This window comes from Apteryx rowi, unplaced genomic scaffold (genome assembly GCF_003343035.1).
Source record: "Apteryx rowi isolate R43461 unplaced genomic scaffold, aptRow1 scaffold_88, whole genome shotgun sequence".
NCBI classification, from domain to species: Eukaryota; Metazoa; Chordata; class Aves; order Apterygiformes; family Apterygidae; genus Apteryx; species Apteryx rowi.
In genome coordinates, this window is record NW_020451182.1 from 2,514,145 (window position 1) to 2,529,439 (window position 15,295).

The window sequence follows — 15,295 nt, forward strand, 5'->3', positions numbered from 1 at the left end:
GATTTTTTGCACAGCTGTCAGCACCCTCTATATCACAGTTTGAAAAGAGGCAAATAACAGAACCTCAAAACAGACTGAATGGAACAGCTGACCCTTTCCTCCTCAGAAGATCCTCTGGCATGCCAAGGGCAGAAGAGTGAGGAGAGAGAAGTTGTGCTGCACAGGGCACTAGTTTAGGCAGAGGGTTGTCTGAAGTATATATAACTGAGCTACATAGTCTAATACCAGTTGTCCTGGCTGGTGACATTACAACAGGCTCTCAGGTTAGCTGGTGGTGGGACCCAGGCCATGGATATATAATGACACCCAACATGAGATTTCACTGAAGCTGGGATTTTTTTTTTAAGTCTCAAGGATAGAAGTAATGATTCACATGGTAATTAGTATGTTTTTCTGCTTATTTATCTACAAGCATTCTGCAGAGAAAGTGACTGGGACAAAGTTACTTATTTCCTGCCTGGAACACTGAAATCTGATCATCTTAAATGGTTTAGTTTATCTTTTATAGGCTACAAGTAGGATAACAGTTTCTGCAGTAAAATCCCTTTAATCAGTATTTGGGGCTGCTTAAAAGATCTGGAAGTACCTGCATTCTGCTTCCCCAAAAAGAAAATTTAGTATCTTTCCAATATTAAGGAAAGGCCTTCCATTAAAAAAAAACAAAGGAAGAGCCTTAAGTTTGGGTTTGTGATTTAGTTATTAAAATGTATTCTGCACTATAGGGGAAAAACATCTGCAATAGCAAATGCCTTACCTATAACCAAACATTAAACAAAGAGTCTGTTCAGGTTAATCAAGTACACTGACTCAGGTAATTTAAGTCGAAACCCCACCTTTTTATAGTTACAGATTGGTATCATACACAATGTCCAGTAAACTCAGTAAAATTTAGCAGACTTCAGTTTACTTTCCAGGACCATTCAGAGCATGTAAAGAAATATTCAAACAGGTAGGTCTCTATTAAGTCTTACAAATGGAGTAAGAATGTCTTAAAACACTGATGCTAATTCTGTAGTTTGCTAAAGCACTGAATGGAACAGCTGAGCACTGTTAACCTCTAGGAGTGCTGGTACTAGTTAGCAAGTAAGTTCTTCAGGGTGTTTATAGCCTCCTTTAAAATAAAAAAGTATAGGTTTGAGGGCTCACTGAAAGCCTTGTTAACCTTAAAAGCTTGTGACAAACAACAACAGAAAAAAATACATGCATATAGTAGTGACAATAAATAGGGGACTCTGGAAGCTATTATGATTTGTGAGTTACAGGAAAAGGATTCCTATTAATCTATTCACAGAGAGCTAAGTTGCAAACAATGTGCAAATCAAAAATAGGTGTTTAGAAGTAGAAAACAGCACTGTGTCTGCAATCCACAAGTGTCAGAGATGCACAGCAATTCAAAGAAAAGACATTTTTACTTGCTTTACACAGAAATTGGCTACCAGATTCAGATTCAATTTAGACCAAATCTAGTAGTGCAATTTTGATTTCAACAGAAGCGCCAATTTGGCAGGATGCCTCAGCCTTTATTAGGTAGACGGACTGAACAGACATCACCTAGCTCTCTCCTGATCAATAAGAATGCTGAAAATTGTATTTTACTGAACAAGTACAAATCTATTTTTCCTGCATCTTACAGCCAGATTGTGACACCTGCCACTACTTATTTCCAGTATCATACAGAGCTTTACGCTTAAGTAGGGACAGTAACGACATCTTGTTTATTTTCCACAACAGACTGGCAGTCTCCCTCATTTTCAAAGTTTAAATTCACAAATGAACTACATGTTGTTGCTTCAGGCTGGTCTGTCTGGACAGGAGCTTCAGCCTGTGGCTTGTTCTGCTGCTCCTGATGCTGTCTTTCTGCTTCTTCTGACATTTTATTTTCCTGTTCCTCCTCTTCCTCCTTTAAAAAAATAAAAAGGGAGAGAGAGATTTCACAAACTATTACTTATTTGAACTAAATGCTGCTTACATTCACTTTAAGTCTTTCCATAAGAACACATCAGTACCTGTTAAAAGATAAGCACATTTGTTCTGCTAGAAAACAGTCACTAGTTTATCATAGGATGAGGTTTCCCATTATGGAAAAAATTCACCAAGGACTGAACTGCGTTACATACACACAGATAAAATGACTGGTGTCTAAATAAGTATTTTTTAGTCAAAAGCAATAGAGTGATAAATCTATGAACTATAAAATATTTCTAGCTCTTAATAAGTAATAAAGAATTACTAAAAATAAAAAGCAAGCAGTAAATCTTTAAACATGTTTTGTATCTCTTACAAATACAGGTTATTAAACTTTTTTTGCATCAATCACTGTCATTCCTTTTCAGTTATGTTTTAGAACAACTGGTAACATAATGCTCAATTTACCCTTGATACTTTGTAGTACATGAAACAGAACAAGTTTTGAGTTCAAAAGTATATTAATTGCAGCCTCCTCTTTACAAAGTCTCCAGTAACTGCTCAATTCATCTTTCTCATACTTTGGAATTCAAAATGAATTGTACTAGAGAAGCAAACAGAACAGCGGTCAGGACCCAGCCAGTTCTAAGACTGATGATCCGGTAAGAAAATGCTGATAGATAAGCAAGCATAAAATGTGCATCAAAAGAAAACTGAAGGCAAGCTGAAATAGAGGTTCTAAAACTTAATCTTTCTTTAATCATTAATGCAGAAATATAGTTTTTATTTTTGAAAATGACAGGGAGGGTAAGTAGGGGAAAAAAAAGGATAAGAACTTATCTCACACACATACCTCTTTTTTCATTCTGTAATATTCATCAATGGCATACTGGTATTTTGGTGTACTTATCCCCAAAACAGATGCAATCTTTTCCCCAAGGAAATCACAAACTTAAAAAAAAAAAAAAAAAAAGAGAGAGAGAAAGAGAGAGAAGTTTATATGTGATTAGTATCCAGAAAAAAAGTTATTAAGCAAGTTCTATTTTAAAAGGTACCATCCTCTTTCTTGAATGGTTTTCCATAGTCACTACTTCATGCAAAAGACAAAAATAAAATCTACTGTGGAAATCTATTTATATGGAGTTATTAGCTCAATATACTAGTAACTGTTATGATACAGAATGCACAAAAGGAGAAGAATATGGAATCAGTGAGAACCTAGATGGTGTTAGTGTTTACATTCTAACAGTTTTAGCTTTGCATCTAGCTTTATTTTGCTTTGGGGTCAGTTAAAGGAAGTCTTTAGGTGAACTTTAACTAAAAATTAAGGTTAGACAAAAATATCTGACTACAAAGTGTATTGGCACTTCAGTCTAATGGTGCCAAGCATGTAKAGAATTATTTATTGATAACATGCATATTTTAAGCCAGTAGCAGTTTAACAATGCTCCGTGTTTCATACCGAAGAATTGCCAATTTTTTTAGATTTCAGCTTTCTCATTTTTCAAGCTGGAGGCTACACGCAGCATTACTTTGCTAAAACCAATAGTTTACAGTCAGAAGTATGGAGCAGACAGGCTCTTATCAATCAGTTTCTTGACCGTGATGATGGCTACAGTATTGGTCACTGAGTAAAAGCAAACAAAAAGTCCAATATATTGCTCTTCAAATTGCAAATCTGTCCTGAGGATGCAAATGAGTTAGTTCTCAGTAGTATCCAGTGAAAGCAAATTAGAAGTTAGCAATCAAATAGTTCAATGAGAAGTCACAGTAACTCATTCTTTACACATCTTGAAATCCTGAGTTCTGTGGAGAAGACCAGTTCAAATAACAAATGTAAGAGGCAAAACTAAAGTGGGAGGAGAGAGAAATATGTAGTAATCTTCCAATTCATAAAAGACTACTGAAAAGTGGAAAGGAATATCCACCTTTGTATACAAAGAACAGATATGACAATGAATTGTTGATTGAAAAGAAAAAAAATAGTGCCTAACGCAAAAGACTATATCTCCACCCAATAAAATGCAAACTCATTCATACTTTTAAAAAATGGCCAGTAAATCACAAAGATGATTTGCAGTCTGTCAAGATGACACTCAATATTCATTTACAAGTTTACCCGAGAAGTAAATAAAGCAATACCTGATAAGGTTGATGTGGCAACTCTTAGCATGTGAAACCATAAGTAGGGTCCCCATGTAAGCGTCGTCTGAAACAATAAGAGTAGTAGTAATATGTATAGCTGCATGTTCATGGCAGATAATAATAATAATGCAAAACCTCAAACACAGATTCAAAAGAACGATGAGCAACACTGCCTGTTTGCCAGCTACCACAACACTGAAGTCATTATTTTTGCTTTAAAGTAAGTCTAGACCAGACAYACATGAAGTAAGGTATCACTGTAAGCTACAAAGCTAACCATTGCCTACATCTGGGAATGTATATTTCACTGCTTTCTGCTTCCCACTCAAAGACTTGGAAAACGACAAGCACCCAACTCAAGCTCAAAATAATCCCTACAATTAGAAAGACATTTACATAATGTTCTGAATTCTACTTCAGGCCTATCAGAGATGTAGGCTAACCAAGTATTCCTTGATTATTAAAAATATATATATTTATTATAAAAGACTTAAAAACAAACAAACAAGCCAATCAAAAAAAAAAAAGCCTTCATAATGGTCCCTGAGGAAGAAGCTGCTTCCAAGTATCTAAGAACCAATATGAATTATCATTTGGAACTGTACCCAAAGAATAACAAAATTCTGACATATACATTCAGTAGTTTGTCCTGGAAAGCCAGTTGTCTACCCAAGATCGAGCAACAGGTCTCCCTCCTTGTGAGCCCCACCTGGAGCCAGCAACAGACTAGTCTGAAAGTCACAGAAATTTGAGTGACTATGGAGTAATCACCACCACACAGGAAATACTGCAACGTCAAGACAAATTGAGAGAATTATACACTGGTACTCAAAGAACATTTAGAAATTAATGGGAACGTACAGATTATCCTCTTCACTGAGGAAAGAGGCCATACCTTTTAATTTTTACAAGCCTCTTAATACAAGAGGAAGGGAAAAGTACATTTAAAAAAAAATCCAACCTACTCTAACAAGAAAAGCTGTACACTTTCACTTTTGTGAAAAGTCAAACTCAAATTTCCTAGTAAACTAAAACATGTTTATAGTCAATAGTCTGCTGTATTCAGGCAAGCTCTTCGTCGTACATTTCTCCCCATAAAGATCTCCATAGACATACTTTCCTTGTGGAAACTAGCAGTGAAAATGTCAGCTCTTACTAATTGAAACCCATGAGTTCCACTCAGTTAAGTTATATACTTATAACTTGTTCCTCAAAACTGTTTGACAGATATTAAGTAAGATCATAGAAAATGGTACCTATCCATATGGGACAACAAACGTTTGCAATAGAGCTACAGAGATTAGTTGGGATAGTCTGAATATGTATGCCAGTGTCCCAGTAACATCTTACGTATGCACATAACCTATTAGACTTCAGTGCTTACCAAGCATAGCTCCTTGCAATTCTGTTTAGCAAGTAATCATCTGCCAAGCTAGAAACTCAAGTTGGGTAAGCAGAAAAAAGCCAGATCTTGAATTTTTGGCAGTGAGTTTGGAAAATATCCTGCCAAGATAAAAGTGTAAGCAAAATCAGCTGCTGTCCTGCTTGCACAAAAGCASTTCTAGCTTGTTAATCACATACTCAGTTGGCAGATAGGCTAACGACAATCATTTGAGTTTGTTTAGTTGAAGAAGTCAAGAAAAGTGCTGGAAAAGCTTGTTGCCACAGGTGCAAATAATGGCATTGACAGGCCTCCATACAATCCTTCATAATAAGGTGACACGGTTAAAAAACATTCACACAGCACACAGGGCAAACAAAGTCCTGCTGTGCAGCAGTAAGCAAGAGGCTGCACATATCCCCTTAACGTTTAAGAATAAAAAGATAAGCTGAACTTCAAGGTTACAGAAGTAAATCAGATACAGAATCTTCTAACATACTACTGTAGTAACACAAATACAGCTAAAATTTGAGTCTCTGCAGGCAATGGTGCACAGAGATTCTTCCCATTTCTATTAGTCTGCCGCCACACAATTAAAACAGTTTGGTACATTAGAAACAATTCAATTCTAAGTATAATTTCATAGAAACCTCTGCTCTGTGACAAGATGTGTCCATAGCACAAACAGACACTTCTTCACCCATGTCAGGTAACACCTTGCCAGCCCCTATAATCTATAAAAGGAGTATTCTTTCAGGTGTCTCAGAACACAATACAAAACCAAGAGAGAAGCTACTTCATGCAAATTCAACAGGATACAGGAAATGTTTTGGAGAACAAGCCACTGAGGGCAAGCTGGAGAGAACACATCCAAGGAATAAGCCCCCTTTTCGTTCTTACTTCCTCAGGGTAAACAAGTATAATATTCCCCAGGCACCCCAAAGACCTAAATAGGAATGGCAAATATGAGGCGAGAAGAGGTACTGGAGAAAACAAGAACCTTCTGGGGGATAAGAACAGAATTGTTATGCAACAGCTCTGTACAAACTAATCTGACTCTATGAAGTAGCTTTAATGCATTGAGTATTACTTACGTACCAAAGTTCAGTCTTATTAATGTTCAATGAAAAACAATACCTAAATACTGCATTTCAACCTCCTTTGGCCACAGAAGTCTTAATGTTCAGTCTTTCTAATCAAAGCAAGGATACTGTAATACCTTCTTTTTTTTTGGATGGAAATAAGGTGCAGCAGTATAAAACACAGGACACATTTATTACAAGAAGAGAAAGATTCTAGGAGAAATACTGCCTCAAATATACATCAGCTAAACGGAAGATTTCACAGTTATTACAGTTCGTTTTTAAATTTCAAAACATTTTTAATGTACAATTTTAATCTGAAGCTCAGACTCAATATGATCTATCCAAGTCTATTTACCTGAAGAAGGTGTTCCAGTGTTTTTTAAGTAGGAATGAACATAATGAGTTCTACCATTTATAAAACCAAGACGGCTAAGATTCAACAACAAAACATGATGTTGTTTCCTAATACAGGGCTTCTGAAGGAAGCACAACACCCTCTTGAGCCTCTGAGTGCACCGTGTTCCTCCATATGAACAATCCACATCCATATCTATTTTTGGCAAGTTTCAGTCCCCAATAACATTTCAACTTCCCAATGAGTCCATGTGTTTGTTGTTGTTGTTGTTCAGAGAAAATGACAAAATGAAATTAAGAATCATTTCTTGATTTAAGAAAAACAAGTCATGTATTTGAAAGCTAACATACCACCAAATGGATACTTCTCCATTGTTTACCATGCCAAAATGCATATTAGATGAGCTAAATTCATGACCAGTTGGTCATCAGATATTGTTGTAATAGATCCTTCAATGAACACACCATGTAAAACTGCAGCATCTAAGATAATAGTTAAAACAAGATCAGAAACACACCCTTCTACCTCAGAAAAGCTTCTAGCACATAATGAATATCTATTATTTGGTCACTGACTATTTCTCTCCCTCATCCCTGTCTCCATCATCTCTAAAGTCTTGAAAGAAAATTAGTTTAACAGTCCTCACCTAGCATAAAACCTTTTGCTATTAGATGTTAAGCTCCTTTTAACTACAGGATATCAAGATAATCTTCCTGGGAGAATGTGCTTCAATCTTTTCAAGCACTGAAGGCTGACAAAATTAAATGTCTTCTGGAGCTCTGCAGCAGAGATTTTCTCAGAATGAATTCTAAGGTTATCATCAACAGTTACATTGCTTACAATTGCTCTGCAAAGACTTACATTCCACTTTCCACTTACTCATGTAATAAGTGAATGGAACAAAGACTTCATAACAAATGGCACTCCAGGGATAAACAGAGAAATTATCTTCTAATGCAGGTTTTGGTGGACGGAAACAAAGGGTGATTTACACATATAGTGTAAGCAACTAACAATTTTTGGACAGAGTAGAAGATACAGTTAAAATTAAAGCTTTTACAAGCCTCAAAGAGACAAGGAGAACGCTCAGGTAATGTTTAATGCTATTAACTAAAAAGATTCAGAGAAAAATTTATTCTGGATTCATCTAATTCTTAAAACAAATACAACAGAATGGACACTCCAGTCCAAGAATGTTAATTAACTGAATGCTGACCTATAGAAGTCAAGGACCAGAATCATTTTTCCAAAGCAAAATGTAAGACTCAATAGTTCACGTGAATATGTTTTGTTATGAATAGCAGCAGCACATCACACACTGCGTGCTTTGATTATCACACTATTGGAATATATCAGTTACTTATTAAGACAGACATTGTCATTATCTGCTTAGCTCTAAAACATAATGAAACCAAGGTAGTTAGTGAAGAAGTTTCTTTACGACATGGAAAAATACGTTTCCCTCAAACTCATTCAGAACCTGTGAGGATGCCAATACCAGCTGAGCTTTGAAATTTCATGATGTAAAGTTTCTATTCAAAATATTAAGTGTGCTTTTTCTAAAAATAAATTGGACCAGAAACAGCTATTATTTGCAACATACTTTTTTTGTATCCCAACTGAGATAACAAGTTTTAGACATGCTGGTCTCAGCAAACTGACTATTTAATTGCTTTTATAGAAATCCTACAATAAAAACATTTCTAAGGCAGCTGTTGGCTAAAACATCAAAGCTCAGCTTGGTCTAATATTTCTTCAATTCATTGGCTCAGTTGGGATACATGAAGCATAGAGCAGATAAGGTAAACTTCACTTAATGACAGCCCTTGGTCTAATCAAGTTTATTCTGTCAAGGTAAAAAGCAGTGCGTAATAAGACACACCATGCTCCACAGTAAACTATTTTGGTTTGGAGGGTCCTTTTATTAAAAAATGTAATAAAAATTAAGGATTTCATAAACTATGGAAGGGGAATAAAAGAGTCTTAACTGTGCCATACAACATACTTCTTGGTATTCAGAAAAAAATCTATATTAGGAAAGCAGGAGAACCATCACACAGAATTTCTGGCTATTATGAATGTTTGAGGTGTTCTTTAATTAAAGCATCCATTTGTACAGCAGCGTGCACTTCTCTGGCCTCACAATGCTTACATCAAGTCTCCGGAGCCTTCCATCACTGTAATACAGTGAAATAGCTCTACTGAGAGGAAGAGACACGCACAAAATTTATATAGACCTGGTCCCCAGCTAAGTATAGTTGAAAAATCTCTCCTTTCACATCCTGAATATGAGACATGACGGACATAGTGGGGAGCAGATCTGGCTCTGAAGACTGAATATTAACATAATATTCAGTAACTTTTTCAATTCTTGTACTTTGAGAAGATCACTAGAAAAAAACAGCAAGGTAGCTTAACATCTACTCATTGTTCAGAAATTGACACATTTATTTTCAATAATGATGCTTTAGGTAACTATAAACTTTGTATGTACTTTTATACTAATGCCTTTCTATTTCGTCTCAGGCTGTTACTTTTCCTCATATACATGAACTGCCAAATAAGAAAGTGATACTGGTGTCATAAATCCACTCAAGATTAAATGAAAAAGCTTCATTTGTGAATTCCTAGGAACCCCAGTCCCAGATTCCCACAGTCTCATTGCAGCTCATTCCTCCAACTACTACTTTTTCTTCAAGCTAAATTCATCTTATAAAGAAGAAAAAGAACGGATTCACAGTCCTTTCCAAAGCAAACCCTGCATGCTTGCAGCACTTCTGAAGAAGGGAATGAGGAGAAAGTAAAACTCTTCATTGCAAAATCCCTCCAACAAGGTTCTGCTGTTGTGGGATGGAAACAGATACAAATAAATACAAGGCCTAGTAGAACAGTAATTAAGAGCCTCAAACACAGCATTTCTTCATCACAGATTCCCAAAGTGTGGTGCACAAGTCATTTCAACAGCACATGCTTTTGTAAAATAGAGAACACAACACAAATTTCTGTGCATGCAAAGGTTCTTATCTGAAGTGTGGGAACAAGCACCTTTACGCAGGCACTTGCCACCAATGTGCAGTCAGGCAGGGCCAGTTACTGCACAAAGCGACAACTCCCCGGCCTACTTGGCGGTGCTCCAGCACACAGGAAAGGATCCAGCCAACTTCAGCTTCCACTTCTAGCTCAGTACAGGTGAGCAGGCCAAGGCAGGGCCAGGAAGAGAACCCCACAGACAGGCAAGGGAATAGGGTATAACTGTAGTAGGAGGGTAGAGAAAAGATGTAGCTGAGATAGCACTTTGTGGGGGTGTCAAAGGAAACATATGAGGCTGGGGGTGGGGAGAGAAGAAGAGATGGATGAATAATTTCTCCAGCACTGGCTGCCAGAGAGCTGGAAACCACTTCTGCCACTGCTAGTACACACAGCTTCTCAGTTTGCAAATCTCTGGACTACAAAATATATTAATTGACACCCCAAAAGAATTAAACAGTTATATTTCATTTTTACCTATGAATCACAGAAAAAAAGGGAAACGTATTTTAACAGCTCCAACACACGCTACTAGAGACAGTTTCAATTGTCCAAACTCCACTTTAATATGGACCAATAAACACAGACTTCATTCACAGGTCAAGCAAAATCTTAACCGTTTAAAACGCAGACAATGAACTTTACATGCACAGACTAACCAGATCCTTTAAAACCTGTTTCTGATAGATTATGAAGCACATTAGTTTTTCTTTACTTCTGCAAGTCATCTTCTTCTTCTGCTACTATGCTGCTTTTATTATACTGAATGCTGCTATGCTAACGTTAAATTACAAGTTCAACTCTCCTCTGTCACCAAACCTAAGAAAACAAATTTCTTCCCTGCAGGTTTTTTTTTTTTTTAAAACAATAGTATGAATCAAGGAGACATCAAGCAAATACTATTAGAGTGGGAAAAGCTGGAGAGGACAGATTAGAACTGTGAAGAAATTAAACGCATTTCTGCACTATCATCTAAGTAGTCCTATTGGCATTAACAGGGCTACTTCAGTGAAAGAGGACTCCAAAACAAAACTTCTCAGAAATACTTCTCACAGATTTATCAGTTTCTAGAGCCAACCAAATTATGTGAATCTTTAATGCACTAGATCAGATCTGTGACATAAAAATTAAAGTATAAAATGCTGCTAGTTATCCAGTAAGCCAGGAGGAGCAATTTAGCAAATAAAAATACCTACAGGATCTACAGGAGGCAAGAGGTCTTTTTTCTCTTGTTCATCTTCCTCTTCATCTGTGCTATATTCTTCCATTGTTTCTCCACTTGCAAAGTGAATAACCCTCCTTGGAATTTTTTTCTTCTTTCCTATGACACCCAGCTCCACATTCTCAAAGCCTCTTTCTCCATTTGCAAGTTGCTGTAATGAAAATAAGATCATTATTTCAAGTATAAGCTTCTATACGATAAGCTGCAAAACTGGAAAAATTCTCCCTCGAAAAACTTCACAAGGTATTTAAAATATTTTAGATTATTTAGGATATAAAATGGATATTAGCAAGAACTTGGCTGTAGGTGAAGGATACTGCTGAGAGATTTTTGCTTGCAGATACCTAAAAAACTGATCTCTTCACTAAAAACAAACAAAAAAATTGCCTTCACTTCACTATGGATGAGGTATTAAAAACATTCTGTTCAGAAAACACTCAGTTTCTTAGCAGGAATTTTCTTTACAAAATTTGATGAGTAGGTAAATGTTAATATTTAAAAGTATTGCTGGTTTCTGAATTAATATCTACTGAAATTAATAAAGCAGTTTATAGTTTATAGTTGTCTCTTTGCAAGTTTAGAGAGATACCTCCAGTTACAAAACAGAACTGAATGAAGAATAACCACACAGCCAGGCTCAAGCTTTAAAAAAATGCACCAAGGAATCTGCCTCCGTGGGCTTTCATCAGAAATCACGTTGTATGGTCCCTTGCACTTACAAAGAACAACACTTACTTTTGTGGCTAAGGACATATGAAAAAAGAAAAGTAAAATGTTCGGGKTTTTTTCCTTCCAGCTGCTGAATGCTGCAATGCATTCTTCGAGTCACAAATGTCAGAAAAAAAATACAGTTCTAGTTCAAAGGCCAATCRGCAATTCTTTAGGGTAACAACTCCTGTTGCTGGAGAGTTTTAGAAAGTATTTGTACTGTATCTATCAAAATGGAGCTTTTGTCTTGGCAGAGCTTTTAGATATTACTGCAACAAATACATAAAACTGCTTTGAAAACATTTCTGTCACACAGACAAGCACACGGAAATCAGGAAATGTTAACCACATGGTTTTAATGTGCCATAAAGGTTTTTTAAAACGGTGAGACTACATAATTTAAAATATATCATAATGTTCATATGCAAGAAGATTTGTGCATGCGCAAGCACAGAATTAAGGTTGCATAAAATGGTCATGTTCCAATTTTTCAGTTCTTGTCTATGCAACCATAACAGTCTTCACAAATCATAAACCAAAATTATTAATAAAAACACATTTTTTTACACAGTTATAAGAAAGCCCTTAATCATTATGAGTGTGGTACCGCCATTCCTGTCACTTTTGCTACATTACATAAATTTTCCCCTGGGACAGGAGAAAGCTGTGGAGAGCAGAACCTTGCACTGTTTTCCTTCATGTCAGGCAACAGATTTTTCTCATGCCCACAGAGAAGAGGGAAGGTAAATAAAGATCATGTGCCAAGCTCCACAGCGTGGAGAAGGAGCACACTTCCATCATCTTTCCCAATCCTAATACAGCAGCTTCAGAAAATTGCAAGTCATTACAGCTTAATGTAGTGTATCTTCAGTTACTATGGGCACGCTTTGTACACTTTCTTAGAAGAGCCAAGCAGAAAGAAGCAACAAGTTTCAATAGTATAATTCAGCTGAAACAGCAATACATTTTCATACAGAAACACAAAACTGACCATCCTGGGCTCAGAATATTCTTTCCACTGAGTCTCAGTCTTGCAAACAGAGCAGTAGTAGAATATCAAAACTACAAAAATATGAATGTTGAAAAAAGTTGGACAACCTAAGTACAGGGAGCAAATACTGAATGTCAGTTATGTATTTTTTGGAGCAAAGAGCACCATAGAATCATCCTTTTACGAACATTTCACATTCCTTTTTTGGCCTAGTACAATGACTCCATTTTTCATGTTTAGTCATAGTACTGAAGGGCACTATTTCTTGTGACATAGCTCACAAATATTATTATAGTAAGCAGCATGAGCCTGTCCTACAAGCTCCTCTAAAGGCATAGTCTCTTCTGATTTTGGCTCATTTAAGTCAAATGCTTCATATATATTCTGTTTTAACTTAGGAAAAACATATTTAATATTAAAAGTTTCAAAAGTAGGCTTTAATTCCCTGGTTGTGGAAACTGTATACTTTTCAAGCCTTCCAGCACTACATTCATATTACCTACAATAACAAAAACCCAGCATGGCTGATACTGGTACCAAGTTTCAGACAAATGTAGTAGTTCAAGAAAATAAGCAGATAAAGTTATAGATCCCTTGATTTAAGGAGTGCAAGGAATGATGAATCCACTGCTTCCTTTGGTAATCTGGTTCAGAGTCTTAAATTATTAAATAAAATAATTCAGGTTAGTTGTTGCTTTAGTTATTACATTGTCAACGAAACTGGATGCTGTTTTTAGTCAACACTGGTATTTGTGGTTTAATTTTTACATGCACAACATCAATGACAGCCAGACAGCCAATCCTCTCAGCTGAAGCAGAAAGTCCAGCATCAGTTAATATCTCACTTGTCTTGCCAACATGATCTATCCAAAATGTGGCATCTATACCACCAAATATGGTTCTACCATACAAATATCATCTAGGCTCACTTTATAGCTGAAATATTACAGTATCTGGTGCTTGAGACCTTACAGATCTGATCTTTCTTTCCGATTCAAAAACCTGTTGCAAACATCATTCTTCTAGTCTACATCTTTGGTCAGGTTACCACCTTGTTTTTTTCCCCACAGGCTTGTCCCTCTTTAACACATGAAGATGAACACTTGGCCTCTCAAGACCTGTATAACCTCATACTATAAAARTATTAACTTCAGTTTCTATTCTGTCATTTATTCAACCTGAAAGACAATCCCCTTTGTGCTTTCTGCCATGCTACCTAACACTCTGAAGGAACTCACTGCGAACATTATACAGCTATTCCCCCCTTTTTTTCAAATGCCCCCTTGGAATTTTTCTTTGCTTTATGATATCCATACAAACCTTGGCTGTGGGAGAACCAGCAAGCTGAAATTGCTGTTGATCATTTACTATTTTTCACCCATTCTCTCATCTCACCCTTTGGCCAGAAACACACAGACAGCAGGGACCATTTTGACTGTGTTAGTACAATGCCCAGCACAATGGAATTTCATAGTCAAAATGCCATAAATGGCAATAAAGGACGAGGTGTGCCAGGACACCTGCAAGTAAGCTAGTAGAGCTCTTACAACTAATATTAGCCAACACTATAACGTTCAGTTTTGTCAAAAAGAGGAAAAAGAAAAGCAAAAAGTAATAAGGGGATCAGACAATGTGGTTTGTCATCTCTTAATCTGCCAGACTCAGGTATTGTTAGGAAGGCTTATGATCCAAACATGAAAGTCAGTGATGGCCACTTCCACCCAAAAAGATGAGTCTACCAACCTGACGGTGGTTTTTTTTTTTTTTTTTTTTTTAAAAAAAAACTAGGTCAGTAATGCTTAACAAGAAATATTTCCAGTCTTGCCATCTTGATTGCCTTACTGATTTAATTTCTGTTACTTTGTTTGGCTGGAGTTTTTTGTTTTTGTGTGTCGTCGTCCTCACCCCCCCCAGATATCTTGGCTTTCTATGCTTGTGTTTCAAATAAAATTAAAACAGCAAGAGTTTTTCTGAAACAGAAGACAAAAAAGTAAGTGAGCCAAAAGATGGTTATAAGAAAAGAAATCCTAGTAATTACAAACATTAAAAAGATATCATAAACAGTGAAGTTGCAACGCATAAAGTTTTTAAGCATAAAGCTCAAGCTGTTTCAAGCGCCATTAGCAGAGAAGACAGGAGAGCTTGTCAGATTAAGGCTACCTAAGGCCTAGCATCCCTTATATGCGAGGCAGGTGATCTCCAACATACCTGCTAGCTTAACAGCACTCACCGGAAGCTGAAACCTGACTTAATCCAATATTTATCAGGCTCATTTGTAAGAGGCATTATTTACCCGGGGAAGCCGAAGACACCCGAGCCGCGCCCGCCCGCGGTGAACGTTAATTACAGCGCGCCGCGCGGACAGACAGCCGCCCTGCCACCTCAACGGCCAACGGCCGCCCACAGCGGGGAACCGGCCGCACCGGCGGTGCCGGCCCTGCCCGCGCCCGCCCGGCTCCCCGCCTCGCCTCCCGCT

The 15,295-nt window shown here is 36.9% G+C and overlaps 1 protein-coding gene across 1 annotated transcript; it reads right to left on the minus strand.

Annotated features, from left to right (window-relative positions):
- Positions 1-397: 397 nt before the first annotated feature.
- FAM177A1 (family with sequence similarity 177 member A1) lies at positions 398-13,018 on the minus strand. The gene is made up of 5 exons (XM_026090807.1): positions 12,820-13,018; positions 11,095-11,271; positions 4,048-4,114; positions 2,759-2,856; positions 398-1,900 (listed from the first exon to the last, which is right to left on the minus strand). The coding sequence occupies exons 1-5, from the start codon at positions 12,820-12,822 to the stop codon at positions 1,688-1,690; spliced, it is 558 nt and encodes a 185-aa protein (XP_025946592.1). The 5' UTR covers positions 12,823-13,018; the 3' UTR covers positions 398-1,687.
- Between the last annotated feature and the right edge of the window lie 2,277 nt (positions 13,019-15,295).

Excerpts from the sequence above, each read along its gene's own strand:
- FAM177A1 (XM_026090807.1), bottom strand. Across the intron at positions 4,115-11,094 it reads TCTTGCCTCCTGTAGATCCT|ACGACGCTTACATGGGGACC; the intron begins GTAGGTATTTTT and ends TTATTGTTTCAG. Across the intron at positions 2,857-4,047 it reads TGCCACATCAACCTTATCAG|TTTGTGATTTCCTTGGGGAA; the intron begins GTATTGCTTTAT and ends TTTTTTTTTAAG.